General features: G+C 37.8%; 1 protein-coding gene and 1 long non-coding RNA gene across 13 annotated transcripts in view; one reads left to right on the forward strand and one right to left on the reverse strand.

The window, feature by feature from the left end:
• Positions 1 to 27886, reverse strand: part of SLC4A4 (solute carrier family 4 member 4) — a 351984-nt gene that overhangs the window by 75531 nt on the left and 248567 nt on the right. For all 5 annotated transcript variants that reach the window (XM_023253060.2, XM_019829398.3, XM_019829396.3 and 2 more), the window contains 2 exons: positions 16234 to 16367; positions 8934 to 9205 (listed from right to left, as the gene is read on the reverse strand). In XM_023253060.2, the coding sequence (XP_023108828.1) occupies positions 8934 to 9205; positions 16234 to 16367 (406 nt within the window). The remainder of the gene's footprint in view (positions 1 to 8933; positions 9206 to 16233; positions 16368 to 27886) is intronic.
• On the forward strand, positions 1028 to 26130 carry LOC102901990. 8 transcript variants are annotated; one of them, XR_006597020.1, is made up of 7 exons: positions 1028 to 1282; positions 11405 to 11503; positions 19384 to 19580; positions 21675 to 21794; positions 22782 to 23146; positions 25795 to 25871; positions 25990 to 26130. It is a non-coding gene; the product is annotated as an uncharacterized LOC102901990 (long non-coding RNA). The 8 variants fall into 8 exon arrangements; XR_006597021.1 differs by lacking the exon at positions 19384 to 19580; XR_006597023.1 differs by lacking the exons at positions 19384 to 19580; positions 21675 to 21794 and having other exon boundaries at positions 25987 to 26130.

Genomic DNA, 27886 nt, shown 5'->3' on the forward strand with positions numbered 1-27886 from the left:
TCAAAGTCCCAGAGACTACTATCAAAAGGACAATAAAAAGTATACACCTTTCCAACTTATTTTAGTAGGTAGCTGCTTCAAGAAAAGGACTTCAAAATAAATATGTAAACAAGCATTTCCAAAAATACATGTTAACAGAATATAGGAGAGTCCATACATAAGACTAAAAGTAAATTTCTTTAAGCTCACAGAGGAGAGAATGATCAATTTCAATTGGCTTCTGTGAGAGCCACTGTTCACCATTTGGATCAAGATACATACAAGTATTTTGGCAACCAAGTGCAGAATGATCTATGCATATAGAATTCTTAATATCCTTAATCAGGATTCTGAAAAGGTCAAATAGAAAATCATAAACACACTGCACTTTGTCTGTCTTCACTATTTGCTCAGCACCATGGTTTATGCAGCAAAGAAACTCTTTGCCCTAGGAATCTGGCTAAGTTAGAATTAGCCAATTGTCACTGGGACAGTCTGTGTCCCACACTTGGTTTCAGGGAGTTTTCACAGGTTGGTCGTTTTATGTTCCTTGGATTTTCACTTCTTGATCCTTCTTCCTGTGTATCAAATTCTAGCTGATCCTCTGGAACAGGGGAAATGAACATCATTAGTAATAGACATTTAAAAATGTGCCTGTGAGTGTTCCATCTTAAGCTGGCTTCCCCCCGGCCCCCCGTATGTTTAATGAGAGGTCTACGGAAAGATCAGGCTACAGGATACGAGCAGGAAAAAAAGGTGACATCCACATGTCAGTGTTAGTATACCTCCTGCATAAGAAATTTCAATTGCACCTGTAAGGTTGTCCTTCTTTATCCTCCAGTACCTCGCCCGAGGAACTACCCTATGACTCCTCTGCTTTACATCAGGAATATACACAAAGGCTACACAGTAAACTATGAGTAAGAAATAACCACCAAGGCTCAAAAGATCTGTCTGCCTTCATGCACCACCACATCACAAGTTAAGAGAAAGGAATGCTAAGAAAACTGGCCTAGAACTCTGGCTCCACCACATTCTGGAACAAACTGTCCCCAAACCACCTCACCGCATAATCTTAAGAAGTCACCTCACTCTCTTGACCACAGGCCCCTCATTTGTGGAGGTGGATTTGAAACCATTTATCTCATAAGGTTACCATGCAGATTAAATAAGACAATCTAGGAAAAACTGTTAGCACAATAGCAGGTAAAGCTGAAACAGATGGTTACTAAGGAGACTATCAGCTTTATGACCTGAAGAAAGCAAAATTTCACCCCTGGAAAAAAGTCTGCTACCTCACAAGGTTTGTGATGACTGAATACATATATACTATAATAACAGATATTGAAATACAGTTTATCAAAATCCTTAGTAAAATGTATGGCACTTGGATGGTGCTTAATAAATATTAGCCAAATCTGAATCTACACCCTCAACATAGCTTCTTAGGATTAATGTAGAACTGGTTAGCTTGCTCTCAGCAAGAAAAAATGTAAGATTATTCTCTATAATAATGAAATTTTAATGTTTTATTCATTCTACTCAAGCAACATCTTGAGGAAACTGAGTAACTAGAAAACAGATATAGAATAAAACTGAATAAGCTTCTTGCCTGCATGGTCATGTCAGGCTTCTTTAAGGATCCTGGGTAATTTCAGCACATGAACACCTCTTAATAAAATCAAATATTTATGCTTTAAATGTCTATATCAATAAAAGGGCAAAAATGGCTTTTGGAAGGATGACAAGGTGAATGAGGAAAACTTTGGGAGAAATGGCTCTTAGGGAAATTACCTGCCACCACCCCAGCCTTGAGCCTTAAAACAAATAGAAAGTTTTCTTCACGTTTTGTTATTATACTCTTCATTTTCCTAAGTATTTTTGCCAAGCCTCATGTTTAGGTTTTCACTGTAACTAGACAAGTTCAAGTTATGACACACTCCAATCTGTGGATACTTTTTCACACTTTCACCTATGATACCACGTTGGAAGTTAAAAGGCTGAGCTACTATTAAGTGGGACATATTTAGTCACTATTTTCACACACAAAAAATTTCTATTCCATACCCACTCATCACTACATTTCAGATGTGTATACACATTACTACAGGCTATGTTTCCAAATGTGTGTTTCTTGGAACCCACAGCTAGCGAATTATACAGATCTGGTGATTATCCAAATTCATTGTTTCCCCTCTTGAGTCCTGCAAGTGTTTCACAGAAACTGCTAAAATACTAGGCTAGGAGAGTAAAAGGAAGCTAAAATGATGGATGCTTCAAATTTCTATGGTTTTCTCAAAAGATCATAGTACCATAAATGATAAAACATCAGCTGTGCTGGTAAAGTATCCTTGCAAATGCAAAGCCTGAATCATTCTATACCAGAAGGCCTAGTACTTCATGTTTAACCATTAGTCTATGATTTAAACCTACTTTATAATCCAAAGAGGGAATAATACATAATAAAAATAAAATTGCATAGAATATGATGCAGGTCATGGAAGATAAATTAGGATTATCTTTTATTTCCTAATTTTCTTTTAATGGGCTTTCTAATTACAAAACGCATATCGACTATAATATGGGACCACAGGAGACACAATCGAGCAGTTCCTTTTAACGGTTGTAACATCTTGGTGCATAGCATTTATTAAGATAATAGAAAAATAATATAGAAAGGAATGATAATGAAATTCTACTCTAGTGACGACCATTTTAGATCATTTGGAGGCCTCTTCATGCTGTGAATAAAACAAAGGTGTAGAAATGGAAGCCAGGGGTACCTGGCTCAGTTGGCTAAGCGTCTGACTCTTGGTTTCAGCTCAGGTCATGATCTCACAGTTTTGTGAGTTCAAGCCCTGCATCAGGGTCTGCACTGACAGTGTAGACCCTGCTTGGGATTCTCTCTCTCCCTCTCTCTCTGTCCCTCCCCCGCTTGCCCTGTCTCTGTCTCTCTCAAAATAAATAAATAATTCTAAAAAAAAAAAAAAAAAGGAAATGGAAGCCATGGCTACTTTCAATCACTTGGTCTTAGAGTTTCACTCAGGGAAAAAGCCATCTTTTACTTAGAGATACTATAGACCATGATGTCTCAGTACTTGAGAAAGTATCCCTCTTAATCATTCATCCATTATTAAGCATGTTCTCCCTGGAACAGTCAACAATGAATCAATAAAATATATCCCTTCTGTTAACAATAAAGTATAGAATCTACTCCCTTGAGGCAGTTTTTCTTTCTTCTCTAATTTGTTTATCATTTTTAGCAAGGGTTCTTTCCCCTCCAGGTATAAAACCACACCTGGTTAGAAAATTTATTTTGACCCTTTCTAAAATATTAATATGCCCTTGAGTGCACACTCATTGCAACCTTGACACATCAGGCAAATGAACACAGGTACTTAAGTGGAAATGTATTTCTAAAGTGTAGGTCAAATGAAAATCTGGCCTCATTCATTCAAAAAGTAATTAACACTATCTTCTACATTTAAACAACACATTTTAAAACAACACATTTTATAAAAAGCAATGTGAATATATTTGTGTGTATGTGTGTGCACAGTGTATATGTGGGGTGTGTGTGTGTGTGTGTGTGGTGTGATGTACAGGTGTGTGTGATGTGTGTATGTGTATGGTGTATAGATGTGTGTGTGGTATGGTGGTGTGCAGTGTGGTGTGTGTGTGCAGTGTTGTGTATATGTAAGTGCAAGTGTGTGGTGTACAGATGCATGTGGTATGATGTATAGGTGTGTGTGTGTGTGTGTGTGTGTGTGTGTGTGTGTGTGTGGTGTGTGTGTGGTATAGTGTACAGGTGTATGTGGTATAGTGTGTATGTGTGTAGTATGTAGGTGTGTGTGGTATGGTGTATAGGTGTGTGCATTTTGGTGTATAGGGTTGTGTGTGTGTGTGGTGTAGTGTATAGGTGTATGTGGAGTGTGTGTGTGTGTAGTCTAGTTCACTGAAGTAGCACAATTCTTAAAAAACAATGAAAAAGACCCTCTATAAATTTTTGTTGATAGTAGAAAGGAAAGGAATAAAAGGGCAAGAGAAGGAGGGAGAGGAGAGGGGGGAAAAGAAAGAAGAAAGATCATATCTTATTCCTTATTTACAAAATTCTGTCATTTGTTTTTGAGTGAATCAGACCAACTTAAAAGAAATAAACATTTCCCCTCAGGGAAGGGGAAAGGACTTTCTAGCTTTCTTCCACATTATATATAGTGTATAACACTTTTGTAGACTTGAGATTCAATGGAATAATATTAAATGATCTAACTACTACGTACTGAACTCCTTAACACTTTTTTCTTTAAATATGGCTCCAATGTTTCATATTTATCTACAACAGTACATTAGTTGTTAACTTGCGGTTGGTGGGGGGGGGGCTTCTAGTAAGAACCTAGTTAGTATATTCCATTAGGAAAATTTCAGGGAAAATTAAATGTTTGAACCCCTTTAAAAGAATACAACTAAAAGATTAAACTGGCTGGGGCATCTTTTGTGGAAAAAGGAGAAATAAGAATAAGAACAAATTTTTACTCAGTGTCTATTAGGTGGCAAACATTACATATACTATTTCATTTAATCCATATGGTAACTTCTAAGAGTAGGTACCCAGCTCACAGGTTAAGAAAAACAAAGAAATTAGGTAATTAGCCTAGTCCATGGTCACACTGTTGGTTAGACCTAAATCATGGTCACTTTCCTTTACTCCAAAGCACATATTGTTCACACTTTATCACGCTAACAGTTTCCCCAATTGGGATGTTGGTGATGAAATGTAATATTGTGGACTGTCCTTTAATTGGACATTTTTTAGTTTGCACTGTTGGCTTCTGAACTGAGTCATCTTTCTTATACATCTCTGCTATGTAAACATCAAGGCACAGTGGGGATACAACCTCTATTACCTCTCCATCAATTAATAGCGACTCTATTTCTAAGAAAGAGAAATTTTAGCACAAAAACCATGTATTGACCCTGACTGCTTTGTCAAACCACACGGCTAATTTTCCTTTTAGTGCTTGCAACTGGGCTTCCTTAGTTCTTCAGTATGACTTTGGTCCCTGAGCAATAGATGGGATGAAAGGAAGGGAAAGAAAGATGCATGAAGAAAAGAAAACTCAGGAAGTGATGAAGATTTATGGAAGCAAGTGAGAACAGGACAGACAAGGAAGGAAAAGAGGAGGAAGAGTTGTCTTCACAAAGCACAAAAAACTCACAGTCTTATTGTAGCTGTGAATCAAGTTTTCATAGTGATTAAGTGACCCCTATTTCCTTTCCTGTACAATCACTTCTCAGTTTGCAGGCCTATGTCTCCATCTGTGTAGTTGCTGGTTCACTGTTACACACGTCCCAGTGTTAAAAAACAAGTAACTCGCCAGTTTAAATATTATTGACTCATTGACTAAATTCTTTTACTAGGAGTGCATGTTGCGATGAAAGGCCAGGCTTTTGTTGTTTTTAGAATACTTACTCTAGCTGTACATGCAACTGTATTATTCTATAACTATCATTTTTCAACTTGCTATCATGAAGTACTAAATTGATGGTGGTATATAGTTTTCTTTCAAAAAGTATTAAGATCTTGAGGAGAGAAACACACAATCACTAATCTTAAGGGTTTATCATGAAAGTGGAGATATCCACTTGCCTTTTTTCCCAACCACAGACATTTTATTTCCATAGTTTAAAGAAATCCCTCCCATTCATGTTCATATCCTTCATGAATGCCTTTCACCTGGACAACTCTAAAAATATGGGGTGCGACCAACAGTCTTGTCATAAAATAAGCCAACTGCCCAATAGTGTTTGCTCAGAAGGGGGCATGATGAAGACTGGTTTGTTTTTCCATCATTCGTACTTACTAACCTTAAATTTTAATACATAATAATAACCGCAGTAACAGTGTCAGTTAGCAATTAGTCATTACATACCAGAAACCGTCCTAAGTACTTTGTCTGTACTAGAAAATACCTCAGTTTTTCCACACAATATAACAATTCTATAAGGTAGGTGCAGTTATTAACCCCTTTGTACCAATGAGGAAGGTAAGGCGAGGCACCCGGGGAAAAGGAACTTGCCTGAAGTCGCACATAGAGCATTAGCCAAGCGGGGCTTAAATACTAGATTTTCTGAGTTCAAAGCCCTGCTACACTTCACTACTGGTCCCACTTGGAGGTTCCAAGACGACAACTCACTCTGTAAGACAGACTTCCAATACAAGCTGGGAAAAACAGGTAAAAGGAAAAGCCATCTATCTCCACTTCAGTGACTACTTACTATGCAGGTTTCAAACTTCACAATGACATTTTCTAGAAAACAATGGTCCTTCTAGGAAGGAAAGTTACACATAAAATCTTCATGTATTTTTGACAATTAAAACGTTCAAATATGTCTTCCTTGGCTCTATATTATGATCTCTGCCAGCATCCAATTAAAACAACGAGCCCCAGTTTCCATTAGCCTCAGGTAAGTAGACCTTCTATGTGACAGGTGTGCTGACAAAGCCCTCATCTGGCTTTATGAATACTTCAAACCTCAAAAAAGTGAGGAGTATTTTTTTTACTTTAAAAAATTTACTGTATGACTACTTAGACTTGCCTATGAAGTCAGATTACACACTTTTTTCATAAAGAAATAGTGACATATAAATACATAAAGATAGAAATAAATGAAACAGAAAGTTCAAAATCCCACAATTAAGTATGTCTGTGAGCCAATAGTTTGAATGCGCATAGTCTGGACTTCCCCTGAAAGTACACAATGGATGGTTACTCTCCTCTTATTTAGGAAAAGTTCTATATGATTGTGTAATGGTAACATCTGTGTTTCAAGCATATTTAATTGATCCTAATAATAGTATCTATCATGTATTGAGTGCCTACTCTTCTCTAAGCAGTTTTTAAGTTATGAAATATTTGTCATCAGTACACATTTTAATAATAAAAAGCTTTTGTGATTATATGTCATTCATGTTGCCTACATTTTCACTTCATACCTGTCTCCGCTTTGTTTTTTTTTTTAATATGAAATTTATTGTCAAACTGGTTTCCATACAACACCCAGTGCTCATCTCAAAAGGTACCCTCCTCAATACCCATCACCCACCCTCCCCTCCTTCCCACTCCCCATCAACCCTCAGTTTGTTCTCAGTTTTTAAGAGTCTCTTATGCTTTGGCTCCCTCCCTCTCTAACCTCTTTTTTTTTCTTCCCCTACCCCATGGTCTTCTGTTAAGTTTCTCAGGATCCACATAAGAGTGAAAACATATGGTATCTGTCTTTCTCTATATGACTTATTTCACTTAGCATAACCCTCTCCAGTTCCAACCACATTGCTACAAAAGGCCATATTTCGTTCTTTCTCATTGCCACATAGTATTCCATTGTGTATATAAACCATAATTTCTTTATCCATTCATCAGTTGATGGACATTTAGGCTCTTTCCATAGTTTGGCTATTGTTGAAAGTGCTGCTATAAACACTGGGTTCAAGTGCCCTTATGAATCAGCACTCCTGCCTTTAAGCATGCACTTTATGTCAATGTGTGTTGATTGTCCTTAAATAAGACAAAAGAATCCGTGAGTGCAAAGCCCAACAATGACCTATCTTTTCATCAGTGTTACTGACCAACCCAACTTTAGGGAGATACTGTTCTCTTGTCACTCGTCACTCAAGATGCATACAGGTCTTCTAAGGCTTCTCCACCCAAGTGGCAGAAAAGATTGCAAATACAGCACCAAAATATCTGAGGGCAATCTAACACAGCTTGCCATCAGCATTAAAATTCTTTGTTCTGTTTTTAAACTCATAATTATTTTGTCTGCATTCTAGTCTACGATACACCCACGTCTGTCTTACTGTAAACATGAAGAGGTTTTCCTGCAGAATCTATACGTAAAGGTGCATATTGCATGAATGTGCCCTACATCTCTGCTCAGGTTTACACAGTCCCCCATACGCTATTGTACTCCTGGTGCTACAAGACCTTCATGGAATGTGTATCAGTTTTTATTTTAAGGGACAATAACTTGTAGCTAATTGCATGACCTGGGATAACTAACACTATTACCATTTAATTATCTGACACAAACTTCTACAGATATAAAACAACTTTCCCCAAAGTGAATCCTTTCTTCCAAATGCCTTCCATATCATAAAATGATGAATTACCTTAAAAAAAAATCCAAAGACCAAGTTGAGCACCTTTTGGGAAAAAGTCCTGGTGCTGACCCAGGTTTGGCTAGAGGGATACTAGAGTGCTAGGGTGTATAGAATCATATTCCTTACCCAGAACTTACTTTTTACTTTTATATCTTTCCTAATTCTAGAATATAAATCTTCCCTGAGAGCATAACATTCCTTCTTTTCTTTCTCTTATCTCTTCTTCTCCTTTCTTACTTACATGGTCTAACACAGATGAACTATAAGGCTCCTCTTTACCACTAAGAGACTACAATCTGAACTTCTTTTTCAATTTCATGCTTCAAATTCTATAAAGTCAATAGCATCTTGTTTCTTCTATAAGCTCAAAATAATCTATTTAGAGTTTACTTCAGGAAGAAATTCCTAGAGCAATAAGAAAACAGAAAAATATGGGACAGAAGTTCAGAGGACTGGGTTTGTCTGGCCCTTATATGTTAATATTTGTATCTGATTTCCTCAACTATCAGATAAGATGAAGAATAATGTACACTAAATTTCCTTGCAAATACTGCAGTTTGAGCTAATTTCAAAGTTGAGTTCATTTCAGAGCTCCTGGTTTCTCTTCCTGATTGAATCTCGTGGCTAAGATACCTTAGGTAATAAAACTTCAAATCTGGCAGGATGGTTTCTCAGAGAAAATAAAATAAAACCTTTTACTGATGATCATGATACCATGCTGAAAGCTTGCATGCATGGAGCCTACACCTTCCTCCAAACACAGGGTAAGCACCAACATGAAGCATGGTGTCCTCACCTGGGTCAGGAGGCACACAGGCACAGGAAAAGTGAGTATTGTAGCCCACTTTGAAGTTGGAGTTGATGGGGTAGTAGTCAGCTAGCTTGATCATCTTCTTGAAAGCATCGTAGATAAAGATGAAGCTAATCAGAGAAGAGAAGCCCTCTTCTGTGAAGCGAGTGAAGTACTGAACCAAGAAGCTGGCATCTGTGGCTACCAAAATGAGACACAAGAAGGCTGACCACAAGCCAATCCAAAGGCGAAACTCCAGATAGTCAAAATTATGATCCCTGGAAAGAAGAAAGAAAGGTATTTTAGACTCCTCCATGGAATACAAAGAGTAATATAAAACTACCCAATGACGGCAGAATGATTGTAAAAAATACAGGATCACTTTTAGCCACTAAATATAAATCTCATTCTTGATTTTATCCAGAAAATACCAAGTCTAAGGATTTGGTCTAGTGATATTATTAAAGAAATAATCCTGGGGCGCCTGGGTGGCGCAGTCGGTTAAGCCTCCGACTTCAGCCAGGTCACGATCTCGCGGTCCGTGAGTTAGAGCCCCGCGTCAGGCTCTGGGCTGATGGCTCGGAGCCTGGAGCCTGTTTCCGATTCTGTGTCTCCCTCTCTCTCTGCCCCTCCCCTGTTCATGCTCTGTCTCTCTCTGTCCCAAAATAAATAAAAAACGTTGAAAAAAAAATTTAAGAAATAATCCTGAAAGTTTAAGAATGGCACATCAAAAGCAGTCATACCATTTGCAGGTAAATAACTCAATTTTCTCACTCAAACTCTGCCTTCATGGAGTTTAGAAAATAAACAATTTGAAAGCGTCACATTGGTACCCAGTATGCACTCAATAAATGTTTGTGAGCTTCGCTGGTTAATGAAGACACTAATATAAATATATTCTCTGTTCCCACATCATCGCAATCTACTGAGGGAGTCAAACTGATAAACATAATCACACCAGAAAGTACTAAGTGATATCTAAAGGTTCCCACAGAGTGTCACAGAGGAATAACTAATTCTGGCTGGGGGTTGTAGGAAAAACTCCAGGTATTTAAGGATAAATAGGATAATTACACTGTACTCAGATCAAGAAAGGCTCTCTTGCTGTGTCATAGCCAGATGCAATCACAGACATGGTATCCTTCTTGTGAAGCTTGTCCATAGACATGGTATCCTGCTTAAGTGGTGTGTGAAGCATCTTGTGACCACCTTGTTTTTGGTCTGTTCCTGTCCCACAGTCTTAGATTAGGCTGCCTCCATCAAAGGAGGCCATTGTTTTCCAAAGCCCTTTCCATTCCTTTTAAGTAAATTAGCTCACATTTAGGAAAATATGGGCCAAGTGTTGACATTTTACCATTTCATATTGATTCTTTTAAAATTATGTGAAGATTATAGTATTTTTCTTATCATTTAATTTTTTTTTTAATGTTTACTTATTTGCTTTTGAGAGAGAGAGAGAGAGAGCGCACAGCAGGGGAGGGACAGAAAGAGAGAGGGAGACACAGAATCTGAAGCAGGCTCCAGGCGCTGAGCTGTCAGCACAGAGCCTGATGTAGGACTTGAACTCACAAACTATGAGTTCATAACCCGGGCCAAAGCCAGATGCTCAGCCGACTGAACCACCCAGCAGCCCCTTTTTCTCATCATTTATGATGAAAAAGCAAACAGTAGTCATCATATTTCTTCTATGAGAAAAAGAAATAAATCAAGGATCATGCATACTTGATGCTCTACAGCTTTGATTTTAAACAAGTATCTTTTATAGTGATGTATTTTAATATATTCCTGAAGGTATGGTATCAACACCTTCACCACGACCAATCCAGTTTGGGCCACCAGGAAGTCTTTGCTTGATTTTACGTCCTTACTGATATCCATGTTTGCCCTGCTCAAAGCCATTTTCCACATTATAGCCAAAATGATCTTTTTAAATGTAAATCAGATCCTCCCTACCCCCTTTCAAAACCTTTTGATGGCTTCACACTGTTCATAGAATAAAATTCAAATTCTCTAACTAACACAATCGTTGGCATATTAAATGTTTCCAATGTGAACTTGCTAGATGAATTAAGGCATGCCTATGGCTTTGGACTTGAGACAGTTACTGCCATGACCTAAGTATTCTCACAGAGAGCCAGGAGATCCTGAGTGAAAATTTTATGGAATATTAGAACTAAAAGTTCCTTAGATACTGTGATGGTTAATTTTATGCATCAACTTGGCTGGATCATGTGGTACCCAGATATTTGGCCAAATGTTATTCTTGGTATCTCTATAAGGATGAGTTTGATGAAATTAACATTTAAATTGGTAGGCTTTGAGTAAAGCAGACTGCTTTCCATAACGTGGGTGAAATTCATCTAATCAAATCCTTCAACTGAACACAGCAAAATACCTGCCAACCCCAGGCAAGAAAAAATTCTCCAGAAGATTGCCTTTGGACTTGATATGGAACATGGCCTTTTCTGTTTCTACAGCAGACAGCCTTTGAATGTGAACTGGAACATCAGCTCTCCTGGGTCTCCAGCCTGTTGGCCCAACCTACAGATTTCGGACTTGCTAGTCTCTATAATCATGTGAGTCAATTCCTTATAATAAATATCTTTATTATATTGGTCTCGTTTCTCTGGAGAATCTTAATATAGATACCAGTTAGTCAAATATGTCTCATTTTATAGATGAGAACTCCAAGGCCAATGGAAGTTAAGTCATTTATCCAATGCCAAGGTTTTAGCGGCAGAGCTGGACCAGAAACCAAACCTCTGCATTCTTGGACTGGTCCTTTAAAAATTTCACCATCATTCCCCTGAGTTGTATTTAGGGTGGACCTTAAAATCACTGTCCTTTTTTTCCTTCTTTTCACCAAATCACCTAAATTGGAATATATTACCAAAGCAGGAGATTATTAACACTTGGGCAGAAAGTTATCTCCTATGGATTTCCTGGAATCTTTCTCTTTTTTTCAATTTTTTTTTCATGTTTATTTTTGAGAGAAACAGAGTGCAAGCAAGGGAGGGCAGAAAGAGAGGGAGACACAGAATCCGAAGTAGGCTCCAGGCTCTGAGCTGTTAGCACAGAGCCTGACGTGGGGTTGAACCCGCAAACCGTGAGATCATAAACTGAGCTGAAGTCAGTGGCTCAACCGACTGAGCTACCCAGGCACCCCAATCCTGGAATCTTCCTGAGGACATCTTTTGCATTCCCTTATAGTTCTCTTTAGATCTACAATCCCACTGCTTAATCCTATGCTTGTCTCTGTGAGATAAGTAGACTATAGAAAAAGCTAAATTCTAGGAACCTGAGATAATTTACATTATCACACAGTGAATCAAGTCTTGGAGTCAGGGCTAAGAAACAGTTTTATTACTTCTGAGCCAACAAACTTTTTTCTTAAAATAAAAAGTTTTAAACAATTACTTAGTTTTGTTTCCCTAACAAGATGACAGGGCAGTCTTGATTTGTCCTAAGAATGCTAATGGTTGTTTAGAGAATTGATGTTTATAGGACAGGATGAGAAACAAATCCAATAACCAGCTAATGGTTAGGAACACTCAGTTTGAGTACAAAGGGAAAAAATGCCTATATAAACTTAAATCTTAGGATGTAAACAATATACCAAAATAGCTGCTCTAAAATACTTAAATATTCCCAGAGTAGCTCTATAAGAATAACCCAAATAAAATCACTAAAACCGATGGCACTTCATTATAAAAGTGATATGTTTACAGCAGCAAGAAGAAAGAGGAATAAGAGATGAGAAACTTTTTAAAACAAGTTGATCAACAGTAATGACTACAATAAAGTGGCAATATTACATCCAATAAGACTATCAGTCCCTTTAGTGCCAAGTTTAAATAGCAATTAAGTTATAAAAAGTAACAGTAAATGATAGTAGAGACAAAAGAAACTATGGTGAATTCAAATGAGAAAATGGGTTTATATCCTTATGATATCACAGTGTTCCTAGATATTTTGACTTACAGTTTCTGAGTAGCATAAAACCAAGGTACAGACAAACAGAAGAACTCATCAGAGGCATGCTACAGAAATTAATGTTCAAGTCACTGACAAATGTAAACTCCCTAAACTACATGAATAAATCCAACAACATAATAGAAGAAAACAATCATTTGAAGGCCTCTAAATAAATTATTCAAAGAATAGAAGGAAAAAAATTATTGAATGACTAAATGCAATTATACAGGCTAAAATCCAACTTTAATTAGAGGTTTCTACATGGCTTAGACACAGTGTTAAAACTTCCAGGGGCACCTGGGTGGCTCAGTCGGTTAAGCATCCAACTTTGGATCAGGACATGATTTCACGGATTGTGTGGGTTCAAGCCCCACATGAGGCTCTGTGCTGACAGCTGAGAGCAGAGCCTGGAGCCTGCTTCATACTGTGTCTCCCTCTCTCTTTGCCCTTCCCCACTCACGTTATCTTTCTCCCTCTCTCTCTCAAAAGTAAACATTAAGAAAAAAAAACTTTCAGATTCTTTGCGTGAGAAAAAGAAAAGGTATCTAATTCTCTGTTACTGGTTTACAATGTGTAAAAACAGTGCAAAGAAGACTGTAGAATTAGGGGGAAAAAACTACAATTGCCATTTGGAAAGTTGTAAGCTGTCATTCTGTTACTAATTTTAAAAGGTGACAGAACATCTTTCATATTCCTTAATGATTCTCCAGTTTATAGGCCAAACATTAAAACCTGTATTCCACGTCAGAGGGAAATCTGTGGATTATGTGGAGTCACGCTTGAGTCCACTGAAACTACAAAACAAAGATTTACCTACTTTTCAAAAAAAAAAAAAACAGTAAAATATTTTGGGGGGAAATCTGGGCAAGACAGACTAAAGCAGTTTCTTTACTAAAGGACTTCTCAGATCCCTTAGTAAGCTGAAATGTAAAATGAATTACTAAGAGGAAGCAAATATACAGCATTTGCCAGATTTATGGGGATCACAGAAGCATTTTTTTCTATGAAACATCTAAAGGGGACTAATCATTGAGGAAATACACTTGGAGAAATAGTGATCTACACAAATACTCTATATCTAAACAAAATATTAGCACTGTTGTTACAATACAGAAGCAAATGACACAGCATTATGAACAAAAGGACATGGTTTGCCTTAAAGCACCACAGGCTACTCAGTGATGAATTTAAAGCACAGTTTCTCAAATGTTTCTTGTTGCTTTACAACTGTTTTCAAATCGCTTGGAACTATGTTTACATTACCAATTATGATGAAACAGAAGGGAAAGTGAGAAAGGAACTTGCTTAGTGAAAGGAAATAATCTCTATCCTGCAATTATCCAAAGTAAACTGGGATGCAAACATTTTCTGTATATTAAGGCTCTGATCACATTGCATCCAATAAATCTTTCTGCAAAGGTTGCACATGTTTGTTCCTGTTTATAGTACATGCTTGTTCCATCTTTCCACAAAAGCTTTCTTGTCTCACACAATGTTTTCTTAAACATGTAAAAATGGTTTGACTTTCTATAAACTGACACAAATAGAAATTCTTTCCAATGTCCTTCTGAGAATTATGATGGAGGAGGGATTTGTAGTGATGAGCTACAGAAAATTCACACTATTGCTTTAAATTCTCATAAGATCTTGCTGATGTTCTCAGCCCAGTTTTCAAAACACTCGTTTTAAATTCTCACTGCCTTCTCTATCTTGTGATAGCTTTTGATGGTAACATACAGTTTCAAAGGCTATTCTATCAGCCCTTGAGTCCATGAGGTATCATGTAGGTAACAAAACTTCCAACAACAAAATCTTAAAAATTTATAACAATATAAGAATATGGAAATTCAAGGAGTACCAGCAAGTCAATATGAAATTCTGCAATCTGCCTAAGGATTGAGGTCTGCTGGGAAAGGCAATTCTCTCTGAGAGGTATCGAGTTCACTAGAAAGAGGCCAGAATACCCAATTTGATTTTGAATTTATTTGTGTGCTAATGTGGCCACTTGGATAATTCGCTTAACTTGATTTTCTCCTTCTTAAAATGATCCATCAAATTCTAAAAGAAAATACGATATCACAATTGTTATGTCCATTAGGAGTGTATAGTAATTCCATAAGAGGCATAGTATCCAGAGTCAGAAAGCAGAATTCAAATCCCAGTCCTACCAACAACTGGTAATGGGGCCTATGGCAATGCACTTACCCTCTCCCTGCCTGTTTTCTCATCTATAAAACAGGGTATGGGGGTGGGGGTGGGAGTGCCTGGGTGGCTCATTTGGTTAAGCATCAGACTCTTGATTTCAGCTCAGGTCATGATCTCACAGTCCTGAGATCAAGGCCCACATCGGGCTCCGCACTGAGTGTGGAGCTTCCTTGGGATTCTCTCTCCCCACCCCCTTTCAAAAATAAATAAACATTTAAAAATAAAAATAAAAATAATAAAACAGGGTATGGTCCCTACCTCATTGCACTGCTACAGGAATGAAATGAGGAAGTACATGTAACGCACTTCGGATCATATTTGGTATGTGATCAACACTCAACAAATGCTATTACTAAGCTGGCTCTTGAAATGAATCTTTAAGAACACTGGAATCAGGGTCAGGAGCAGTGGATCACTGGAACAACTAGTCTCTCATTAATGAGCCATGGGACCTTGAACAAGACATTTCATTTCTTGTCGGCCAGGATCATGACAGGAAATAGATGGCATTCTCAAATGGGTTTGTGAGGAAAACTTAATAAATGGGCTATTTACAGATGTGTGAGTAACAGAGAATGGCAAATTACTCAGGAACTGGAAACATCAGGGAGCCATTTTTACCTCCTAGCTTCAAAAGGCCAAGGAAGGAAGAGAGTCACCAGAGCCTAGTGAGGGTAGAGCCAGGCCAGTGGAGCCACTGTACAGAGGCTCTACTCAGGGGACAAGCCACTGCCAGACTGCAGTGTTAAAGCAGGGACTGTGAGGTACAGGGAGGTGGACCCACACCCTGACCTCTCTCCCTCCCTTCCTGTCCTACTCATGCACTAGTCTAACCCAACAATAAGCCAGAGGGCAAAGGAGACTTAGTGTTTGGGTCAGCCCCTGTGGCACAAAGCAGGACTAGAAGGATAGAGAATAATGATGAGGGCAAGTAGATAGTACAACATATGGGCCCTCAGCTGAATCAAATGTAAAATGAGTGTTGGACTACCCAATCTCCAAGGGTCTTTCAACCTCCAAATCTCAAAATGCCCATATTCTGATCTACCTAATTACTATTCTGTGCTATATCTAGACTGTGTTCTAGAATTAATCCTAATTTATAATTAGACATGTATACACATACTTGCTGAAATTGAATAGAAGCCTCTCAAAGACAAGGACAGGTCCTGTGCTGCTCAAAATCGTGAGTGGTTGACCGGCAAACAGGCAAAAGATGGCCCCAGAGACAGCTGTGCCCAGGAAGCTCTCCAACACGCCCTGATAGAAAGAGAAGAGAGCTGTTAGGAGAAACACACCTTTCTTCCTCCCACATGTGATGCCACTGGAGAAATTAAGCACATGAATATGCTACTACAAAGGCCATACCAAACACAGAAAATGGACACAAAGAATTGAGATTCTTACCAGTATGAATATCACCATCTATTTCACATACGATTTAGTCATTCCTCCCTACTGGAAGGGCTGACTTGTTCCAAAAAACTACAGTAACTATAATGACTGGTGGTTGACTACAGAAGGCAAAAGGTGACTCTGATCCATTCTAAAAATATCAATTGAAGCTTCTGTATGGAAAATCACATTATGTAATCCCACCAAGTGGGTAGAAATGATTTAGTACTTTGGGTGACGGTTTTCTCTCTGTGGTTAACTTCAGTGTTTGCTTCAGCCTGATTTCACCCTGCGCATAGCAGGTACTTACAAGTGGTTACATTTTAAACACAAAGGCTATTTTTTCTAAAGGAAAGATTTGAGAGGGGAGCAAAGAAGACACAAAAAGTTATTTTCCCTTCATCCTGCAATCTCTAACATACCAATTCCAAAATTAAAAAAAAAATCTTTATATATATATATAATATAATACACATATTATTTTATATATATTGTATATAATGTAAACTGATAGAAGAACTTTAATTTATTTTAGAGGAAATACATGTGTAGGAACATGAATAACTAAATCTTTGTGGCCACACTTTCCTGTACTTATAACTCTGGAAACCCAACCCATTGTTTTCCTTTAGGCTAACAAGAACAAAGAAACATGGACCATCAAGTATCACTGACTTAAAAGATTACCCTAACTTTCTTAATCATGTCATTTGGGACCAAGGCCTCAGATGATGGCAAACTAGCCCATTTCCTCTATTTTTCACAGTTCAAATTTTAGTTAGAAAAGCACATGTTTATTTGCAAGAGGATCTAAACTTGAAATAGTATTATATCAAGGGGTGACCTTTTTAAATATAAAAAGGTGACAAAAGACCCTTTAATCATAGGGTCTATGATCACACTAAAACATACTAAATCACACTAAAACAAAATGGTGCCAAGAAGATCTCTCCCTTCAACTGAGTAACAAATTACCTGTTCATAGAAGCATGATTTATGTTTTTACATAAAGCAAGCCATCTCTTAATCTAAACCGCCCTCTGTTTGGAGCAGAGTAGATTTCTGGATAATCTGTGATACCCCTCAGTGATTCCCTGCACCCCACCAATAAAAAGTTAACTTAACTGCCTGTGAGCCTAAGGCACCTCTTTCTACTGCCCCAAAGTTCTCCAGCAACTTTCATTCACCCATCATATAACAAAATGATCACACAGAATTTTTTTTTAATCAAGTTACGGGCATGGAATGAATAAATCACAGGAATAAAAGGCACAGCATAGGAAATATAGTCAATGACATTGTAATGGCATTGTGTGGTGACAGATGGTAGGTAACTCGTGGTGAGCACAGCGTAACACACAGAGAAGTTGAATCACTATGTTCTTTCGACAGCTGAAAGTAACGTAAAATTGTATGTAAAATAGACTCAAGTAAAAAAATGGTTTTTTTTTTAATTTTTTTTTTCAACGTTTATTTATTTTTGGGACAGAGAAAGACAGAGCATGAACGGGGGAGGGGCAGAGAGAGAGGGAGACACAGAATCGGAAACAGGCTCCAGGCTCTGAGCCATCAGCCCAGAGCCCGACGCGGGGCTCGAACTCACGGACCGCGAGATCGTGACCTGGCTGAAGTCGGACGCTTAACCGACTGCGCCACCCAGGCGCCCCAAAATGTTTTTTTTTAAGTAATAAAAGTTTGAATGACAGAAGTAAAAAAAAAAAAATCAACTTCTAGAACTTAAACACATCAAGTGCTATACCCACTCAAAAGCCTTCCTAAGAGACCCTTATTATAATGATTACCCAAAATATTTTTTACACTGCATCAGAGCCACCAATGTTATGCTTAAAATGGCACTGGCAATAGCACATCCTCCTCTTTGAAGGGTACCATTCAATTCAGAAAAGTTAAAAATCCTTTAAAACAGCACCATGCATTAATGGGGCTGGGGTGGGGACAGGGCAAAAAAGCAAGGGTTGACAAATAAGACTAGCTTCTCACACAGAGAGTATCTATATTCTGACACAACTCAGAACAACTTCTAAGAAATCTAGGTTGAAATCCGGGCAGGGCAGGGAGAGGAGGAGGACAGGGAACCCCATTTCCATGGCCGTGAGCTCTACTGCATGACTGAAGAACGTCATCTCAATATTTTGTAACCACTCCACACATAATCAGAGTATCCACCTCCTTCTTTTTCAGACAAAATGAAGAATAACACACAAGGCTGGCAGAACCAGGCTGCATTCATGCAGACAAGACAGTCCCTTGTGCCCAACAAATAGTTTTGATCTCTTACATGTGAAGGTATTGAGATTCAGGAGAGTTAAGTGATATGAACAAGTCCACCATGTTCAATGTGGCACCACAAGTCTTTGGAGTGTGGGTACCTGTCCAACCATGACTTCACCCATAGCAAGGATACAAAGTATGCTGGCTTCAGCTGGGGTTTTCTTGGAAGTGCAGTTTTTCACCTCCTGTGCATTGACATTGGTTTTTTTTTAAAACGTCTTTATCATTTATCTTTCTTTTTCATGACTGGCTTTAGTGTGTAACATGAAAGGGTAGGAGCGGAATGCTCCCCACGTGGCAAGACAAGCCACCCTCTGCGTGAATGTGACAGGCAGAGTTATACTGTGTCATTCTTTACCAAGCACAGAGAAAGACATATTTCTCATTACTACTGCAGTATCAAAATACAGCACCACCTGGGCGTGAGACAGAACAGGAAGGAAAAAAGAAGAAATGCAAGATTGGGAATTCTCTACTTGATTTGCCATCACTATCAATCTCTCTGAGGGCAAAGCACAGGGTCTCCGGGGGCCTTCCTATTTTTCTTCTTCTCATCAAGCTCTGCCCTATCCCTCCATGTGCTCTGTAGGTGTGCAGGAAACGCTAAAGGAATTGAAGAAGAAATACCCAAATCATACCCTAGGTTCCACTTATCAAAGGTCAACAGCCGCTGTTGCTCATTCAGTAAAGATAACAAGGAATTTCTCCCAGAAGATGGCTTTGATTTATGGAAACCATGTGACTGTTAAAAGGCAGATTATTTTTATTTCAGTACTTGATCCTTTGGTAAGTGCTACAGTTTCCATTCTGTTGCTGGCAATTTTGAAACAGAGACAGGTGATTTATTATACACACTACACTGGAAACTTGCTTAAACTTAGAGATCCTTGCAGCGTTTCTGAGAAAAGAACTATTTTCACCACGTTTTGATTTGTTAGTCTTGACAATACAGAAATGTAAAAAAAAATAATCTCATGCAATGAATAACTTCAGTTTAACTAACAAGAATTTAAAGCTATTTATAAGGTGAACTATCAGAAACCCTTTTCTGATTTGTTATATTCAGGATTCAGTAATGAAAGAAAAGAACGTGTGGGTGTGTATATTTTTAATAGATATAACTCATAAAGACACTTCTACCCCCAGTTTCTCCCTGCCTCTATTATTTCTCATTCAGTCCATGAGGACACGTGTGGCTGAGCTCTGAGGTGTGGAAGAACCAGGTGGCACAATGTTACAGCTCCGTTTTGGTTAGGCTTTTACTTCACTCCATTTCCGAGCACATACCACCCACTGTGGAACAACAGAATGAGCAAAGAACCAGCAGGCAGGAAATGTAGAGTCTAGACTTTGTTCTGTCATCAGAGAACTGATGATCTTGAGAATGCCACTTAAAGTCTGTCAAATTTAGTTTCCTCGGGCAGGACAGATTCCATATGTTTTCACTCCTATGTGGATCCTGAGAACCTTAACAGAAGACCATGGGGGAGGGGAAGGAAAAAAATGGTTAGAGAGGGAGGGAGCCAAAACATAAGAGACTCCTAAAAACTGAGAACAAACTGAGGGTTTATGGGGGGTGGGAGGGAGGGATGGGTGGGTGATGGGTATTGAGGGCACCTGTTGGGATGAGCACTGGGTGTTGTATGGAAACCAATTTTACAATAGATTTCATAATAAAAAAAAAATTAGTTTCCTCATGTAGAAGAGAAACATCCAGATGGTAGAGGATAACAATGGACTCCGGAATCAAAAAAATCTCAAAGTGACATCTAGACTGTGCCATTTACTCAATCAATGACTTTAAGCAAGTTACTTAATCTCTCTAGGCCTTATACAGTTAGGATGCATATTAGACAACACATGAAAAATGTTTAGTATAGTCTCTGATATATGATAACTTTTTTATAAACAGTAACATATACACAATGTATTTGTTTAGATATAAGATGGGAAGCTGAACTAGCTGATTTCCAACATCTTTTCCAGGTGGCTCAGTGCAAACAGCATGTCTTGGAGTGAAGTATATCGGAATGAAATCTCAGGTCCACCAGTCACCAAATCCTCTACATGCTAACTCTCTCTTCTGTAAAATCAATTGCTATTTCACAGAATAACTGGACTAAGAAAGACAATATATAAAGAGCTAATAATAGAGATACAATAAAATGTTTGTTTTCTTTCCTTCACTACTTCTCATCTCCTTCTTCCCAGCCTGGCTCTATTATTTCTCTTTTCTTCAAAAGAGGGAAAAGATGGGGAGAGAAAGCCGAAAGGAGTGACATAAAAGAAAAGATGAAGATTAGTCCTCAGAGGAAAAGGGGCAAAAAAACCTCTTTAGATCTCCAATATTTCTCAGAGCAAATCCTAAATCAACAGAAGCCTTAGGGGGCCACGCTACAGCCATCACTTCTTTTCATTCCTTGTGTTACTAAACACATGGAATCAACTATAATACAACAGAATAGTTTGTTTTACTTTACAGCAGTGAAGTCAAAACCCACACCCAAAACAATGTATGAACACTTTTCTGCTTACATCAGGGTATGATGTTAAACCAAAGATGGTCCCTGTTTGGCAAAACAGCCAAGAAAATCAGCACAAGTCCCATAACAGAAAGATCAAGCATAAAAGAAGTCAGACCATAAGAACGGGAGTCTTTATTTATTTTTTTTATATGAAATCTATTGACAAATTGGTTTCCATACAACACCCAGTGCTCATCCCAAAAGGTGCCCTCCTCAATACCCATCACCCACCCTCTCCCCCCTCCCACCCCCCATCAACCCTCAGTTTGTTCTCAGTTTTTAAGAGTCTCTTATGCTTTGGCTCTCTCCCACTCTAACCTGTTTTTTTTTTTTTCCTTCCCCTCCCCCATGGAAGAACGGGAGTCTTTAAAACAACAAAAAAAAAAATCAACCATCATTGGTAACACCAGCATTTCAGATCTTCGAACTACCTGTGACAAGGGTCACCAGGGCCATCACGCCTGTCGTTGCTAAGGTGAAATAAGCACATTCAAAAGATAACAAAACATTAAAAATTAAAAATGTACACTGTCAATTTTGACTTCACTGCAACTGAGTATCTTCATATAACACTAAAGAATGACCTGCTTGTTTTCTGTCCTTTTTATTAAGGAATTCATTATTTACAATAATAATCACAACTGTTGGGGGGGGGGGGTTGGATGGCAATAACAGGAGAAAAGTGACACAACTGCCCAAGAAAACAAAAAATTTTCTATGGCTTTGAGAGTTTTCAACAAAGTAAAACTTGGAAAGTAAAATATTTTGGTGGTAGTAAATGATAAAGTATTCGCTGACATTGTTGTTATATTTCAAGCTTTTTAAGAAAACTAAAATGTTTCTAACCATAAGAAGAGAAATTTCAGCCTGTGTTGGTTATAATTTATACAAACTGTGTGGAATGTTGAATAATAAAATTAAATTTCTCTAGCTGTGTCTCCAAATCTGAAATTTAGCCAAGGAAAATAATACAGCCTAATGCCACTTAAACACATCCATTGGAAATAGGCAGTCAAGACCCGAATTATCTGCAGGAGTTTTGATGTCAGGTCCCCAGTTAAAAGCCAAGCCACATGATTAAAAATAAGTGAAGAAATGATGAAAGTCTCTAAATCAAATTTAGGTCACATGACAATTATCTGAGAAGATTTTGTTTTTCTTAAGAAAAAATACTGATTCCTTATCTCTACCTTGAACAATTAAATCAATATATCTGAAGATCAAGCCTGGGGAATCGGTATTTTCTCAAAGTTCCCCAGTTGATTTTCATGCAGCTCAAATTTGAGGTGCACCAATTCAAAAAAAACTCCCTTCCTCTCAAAATAAGAACCACCTGCTGACATTTGTTAGGGTTACACAGACCATCCATCTACACTGGGGAAGAAGACTGGATATCCAACCCTCATTTTTTATTTCACCTGTGTAACTGCAGCCTATAAATCAGTGATTTCTGTCCTGACAGATCACAGCTGCCAAATCCTTATTGCCATCTACTCTGCCTAAAAGCGCTCTGTCGTCATGAACAGGATTTCTGTTTACACTGCCCAGCAGGACTGAAGAAAGAGAAAAAGCTGAAAGAGGAATTAGCTCTCTGCTTAAAGAAAAGTGTGATCCAAAACCTTGACCAAAGAGCCACAACTGCAAGTCTGATAGAATGGATGGGCAAGACGGGGAGGCTTTACGATATTTTTTTGTTTGAAGAGTTGTGAATAGGTACCTAGATCATCCGAAGTACCCAAACATCAAATGCCAGTATAACCTTACACAAAATTAATCCCAGATGGATAAAAAATTTAAAGGAAAACATAAAAGAACTAAGATATGTGGGTAAATATTTTTCTAATCTTGGAGTGGGGAAACCTCTTTAAGTATATAATGAAAATAAGAAACCATAAAAGATTGAAGATTTTGAATACATAAGAATTACAATCTATATAGCAAAAGAAATCATAAATAAGGTGAAAAGACACAGGATAGATCTAGGAAAAATATATTTGGGATATTTCTGACAAGAAAAGGGTAGATATCCTTATTACACAAAGAGAGTTCTTATGAGTCAATGAGAAAAAAAAAACAAATACCTAAAAGGAAAATATGCCAAGGACACAAAGTGTAGACAGCCAATAAAAATGTGGAAGGATATTCGCCCTCACTAAAAATCAAAGAAATCTGAATTGAGTAAGAATGAGCTATCATTTTTCCACCCACTGAATGGCAAAAATGAAAATATGGTACACAATCCTGTTTTTGCAAGAGTGCATGCATGTGGACAGTCTTGTCCATTATTGGTAGAAGTAAAAGCTGGGATGACCTTTGTGGAGTGTAATTTAAAACAAATATAAAAAAAATATCCTGCAAACATTTGCTAGGAATTTTACTCCAAGGACATAATTACAAAGAATGAAAATGTAGTTAGGCACCACAGTTTGTTTATAATTGAGAAAAGTCGGGAAAACTGAAAGTGTACTAATAGGAGATTTATTAAGTAAATTGTAGGACATGTATCATCATGTGTATAAAAGATGTGGTCATTAAAAATAATGCTCAAGGTCCACATTGAAGTGGAAAAACTCCCACTTAATACTAGCCATGTTATGAAACAGCAGGTATATGATCTCACGTATATAAAATCTTATACATCAATCTATCTGTTTCCACATGCACTGCAAGATGTAGGAAAGATGTTTATGAAAATGCTCATAATGGCTATTTCTGAGTCATGAGTTTAAGGGCGAAATTACCTTTTATGTAGTTGTTCTGTATTGTTTGAGTTTTCTACAGTGCATAATTATATCTTATTAAAAATAAAGCCATTTCAAAATTATTTCAAGACAAACACAAAATAGTTTTAGAAGGTAGCAACATTTGGGACTGCCAGCCTGCCCAAATCACTATCATTTTCTAATCACCAAGAAAACAGAGTTGACAAAGGTCTTCCCATTGAAAAAAACCCAACCAAATATGTTCGGGCAAGTGAAAAATTTGGTTACATTTGACTTAACCTTAATCAAACAGGTTTGATTCAGAACTTGTACATGAAGTGAAGCAAATGATCTAGTTAAGTTGCTTCCTGGGAGAAGGAACAGCCAGCACACTGGAGGCAAGTAAACAATGCAAGCCCCTTACTTTGTCACCAAATGCACATTTAGTTTTGCCAACCACAACAACCCAACTGCCTCATGCCAACAGACTATCTCTACCTAATTTTTTAAACCTGTGGTATGTTTCTGGAAGACTATGTCAGGCAGATGAGCATATCACCTTGCATTTCCACTTAGAAAAAGAAATGCATTTTGGTGCCAAAGCACAACATTTAGGTAAGTTGAAATTACTATACAGTCCTTACTACAATGAAGCAATTATCAATTTTCTTTACTCTTGCTGCTATAAACTGCACATGAGAACCTTCATAAAGAAGTGTCTATCTTATGGAGGAATATCATATGTGAATAAGAAACGATACATTTCCAACCTCAGCAGATTGATTAAATATTCTCAGCACAGCAGAATGTTTAAATAAAGCTTCAAATTTGGAGATGCCAGCTATAAATGTTCCTTATTATGAGACAAATTTCCTTAAAATGTGCTCTGTTAGGCTCCATAAATATCACAAAATTCACAGAATTCTAAATATCTTACTGTATCCTTTTGCTAAAAGGTTTGTGAAAATAAGATTATATTTACTCTGGGGAAAAAAATTTAAATGACTTTCTTCACTCTAGACTATGCTCAGTCATTCACAATTAACAATGTCAATTTGAGTTCAAAGATTTTTCTGTGTCCATAAAGCTAAGAACAACTTTTAAGTGACATAGAGACTTGTCACAGAACATCAGAAAGTGTTCCCTGTACAGGTAACTTGCCCATAGACTAAGCTATCCATAAGTATTTGTTAAATCAGTGTTTAACAATTTAATCAGAAGTATCTAAATGAACAGAACAGTGTACCTGCCTGGCAACCAAGAATATAACTACAATGCAATGAGCTGGCATACATGGTCACAGAGTTGGTTCCGGAAAGAACATGCTTCTAGGATGGTGAGGCTGAAAACCTTTTGTTTGTTTCATAGCATGGCAAGGGGACAAGACCATTATTACAGTGGAACATACTGAGAAGGATAATAAGAGTGTTGCACAATTCCTGGACCTCAGAAAGCATATGTTCTAGTCCTTTGTTGCTGAACAATATGAACAGAAAAGAGGCACAAGCCCAGGGCTAGATCCAAGATAAATCTGAGGTCAACTCTTAGCAAAGCGGGTTCAGTCACTTGAGAAATCCAAGCTAAATTTTAATTGCCACACATTTTAATTTTAATTTAAATACCTCCTCTGAAAGCCTTAGAGTGCTCTCAGAGCAGCCTGATGGTCCAAACATGTGGCCCAACTTGGAGGATTCATGCAGTCATGGATGTTGCCATTATAAACTGATTGTACTTGGATCCATCATAGCTTCAACTGTTTTATTTTGAACACAGGTCCATGGGAAATGATCCATGTGTATGGCTCCTAAGATCTGCTTCTAATGATGTGGGGGATAGATGTATACACACAGGTGTGTATGTGGGATTAAATATACATATATTTTATTATGATTAATATTAATTAGAATTTATATATATTTTTTCAGCTCTGAAATAAATGCTTAACTGTAAATTTTTGTCTTCAAGCAGGCAAGACCTCCTGCACAGAAGCTGGCAGAAGAGTTGCTTAAACAACAACAGTTCAGTGACTCATCTGTGTTTTCACAACACGTTTGTACCAGCACCCATGTCTATTTGTAGCCTGACAATAAAGACCCTATATGAACCATCTCTGAGCTGTCTGCTTTAAAAGCAAGGACACTATTCTCAGTTGACTCACTTTAGCTACTTGTGCTTTTGAGAATAACCCGTTGCCACATTTATGAAGGCATGTGATATAACTGAAGATTACTTCAGGCTGTGCCAATGTCCTGCTTAGTTCTGATCTAGTGTTTAGAAGGTCAAATAGACCCAGAGGGCTTTACCCCCCTCAATAATCCCCTATATACCACTACTGGTATCTCTTGGGGACATAGAAAAAGAATGCCTTATCAACACCCTAGACTGTAAATACCATCAGAATGGGGATTATTATCTATTTTGGCTACTTATCTGTATCCCCAGCACTTAAAATAGTGTCTGCCACACAGTAAACACCCCATAAATATTTGCAAAGGAATAAATCAACCTCTGCCATGGGCCTGGGAAGTGATCTGGGACTTAGCACCAAATCCACAAAATATTTTGTTGTCCTAATGCCAAGTCAAGATTTCTACTTCAGAGCATCAAAACTTCTGTATGTTCAAGTACGGGTCCTTTCGGTATTGAGATACTTTTCAACATATTAAATCACCTTACTCCCTCGTCCTTAAAAGAGATAAAACCAACAGAAATATCAACCTAAGTCATCTATCATCATAAGAAAACCTAGTACAATGACTACAGGTAAAATGTTTCCTATTAAAATACTAGGATATGTAAAATTACTATAAAACTGTAAATACGATAATTACTATAAAACTATTGAGTTGTGTGTGTGTGTGTGTGTGTGTGTGTGTGTGTGTGTGCGTGCGCACTAGTTAGTCAGACAGGTTGTTTTATAGCTATAAATCCAGTACTTAGATCTATGCATCCATTCACTATATAGCATTAGTTCGCCCAGAAGAAATAGATAATAGACTATTCAGTTCAACAAATATATATTAACAATCATTCATTTTCTATTCTTTTTCAGTGTTTCTGCCACCCACTCTGACTTCTGTGAGTACAAAATTGCAGTTCTTTGCCAATACATTTGTTCAAGGAAAGAGATTTCAGAAGGGACAGAAAAATATACCCTTTAATATTTCCAAAGACTTTTAAAACATCGAGTTCACAGCTTCAATGACATTATCAATAAGAGATTACAAAATCTGTAATAAGCAGAATATGTCTAGCAAATGTCCTCCTAGGTTTGAATTTTGTACTTTGAATTAAGTCAACTCCTAGGAGTGACGTCCAGCAAATGGTCATTTTTGTGGACAACCTAACATCCTGATGTGCTGAAAGCCTTTCTGTTTCTCCTAAAGTCTGCAGGATCCTGAACACTGCTTACTCCACCGTGAAGGCCTTTCCCATGACAATGATCACAGAACAAATACCCATGATAAGTACACGTGTCACACAACAGAATCCTTTACTTTTCCCAAAACTTGCACATATGGAAATTAATGCACCTAGGAGGGATCAACAATAGACTTCAACAGACTTCTTCCTCATCTCAGATGTTGCGTTTTACAGCTAAGTCTTGGGGTGCCTACATGGCTCAGTCGGTTAAGCAACCAACTTCAGCTCAGGTCATGATCTCATGGTTTGTGAGTTCAAGCCCTTCGTTGGGCTCTCTGCTGGCAGCTCATAGCCTGGAGCCTGATTCAGATTCTGTGTCTCCCTCTCTCTCTCTGCCCCTGCCCTGTTCACACTCTGTCTTTTTCTGTCTTTCAGAAATGAATAAATGTAAAAAAAAATTTTTTTTAATTTAAAGCTAAGTCTTATGAGGTTGAAAAGGGGT

The sequence above is a fragment of the Felis catus genome, chromosome B1 (genome assembly GCF_018350175.1).
Source record: "Felis catus isolate Fca126 chromosome B1, F.catus_Fca126_mat1.0, whole genome shotgun sequence".
Taxonomy (NCBI): Eukaryota; Metazoa; Chordata; class Mammalia; order Carnivora; family Felidae; genus Felis; species Felis catus.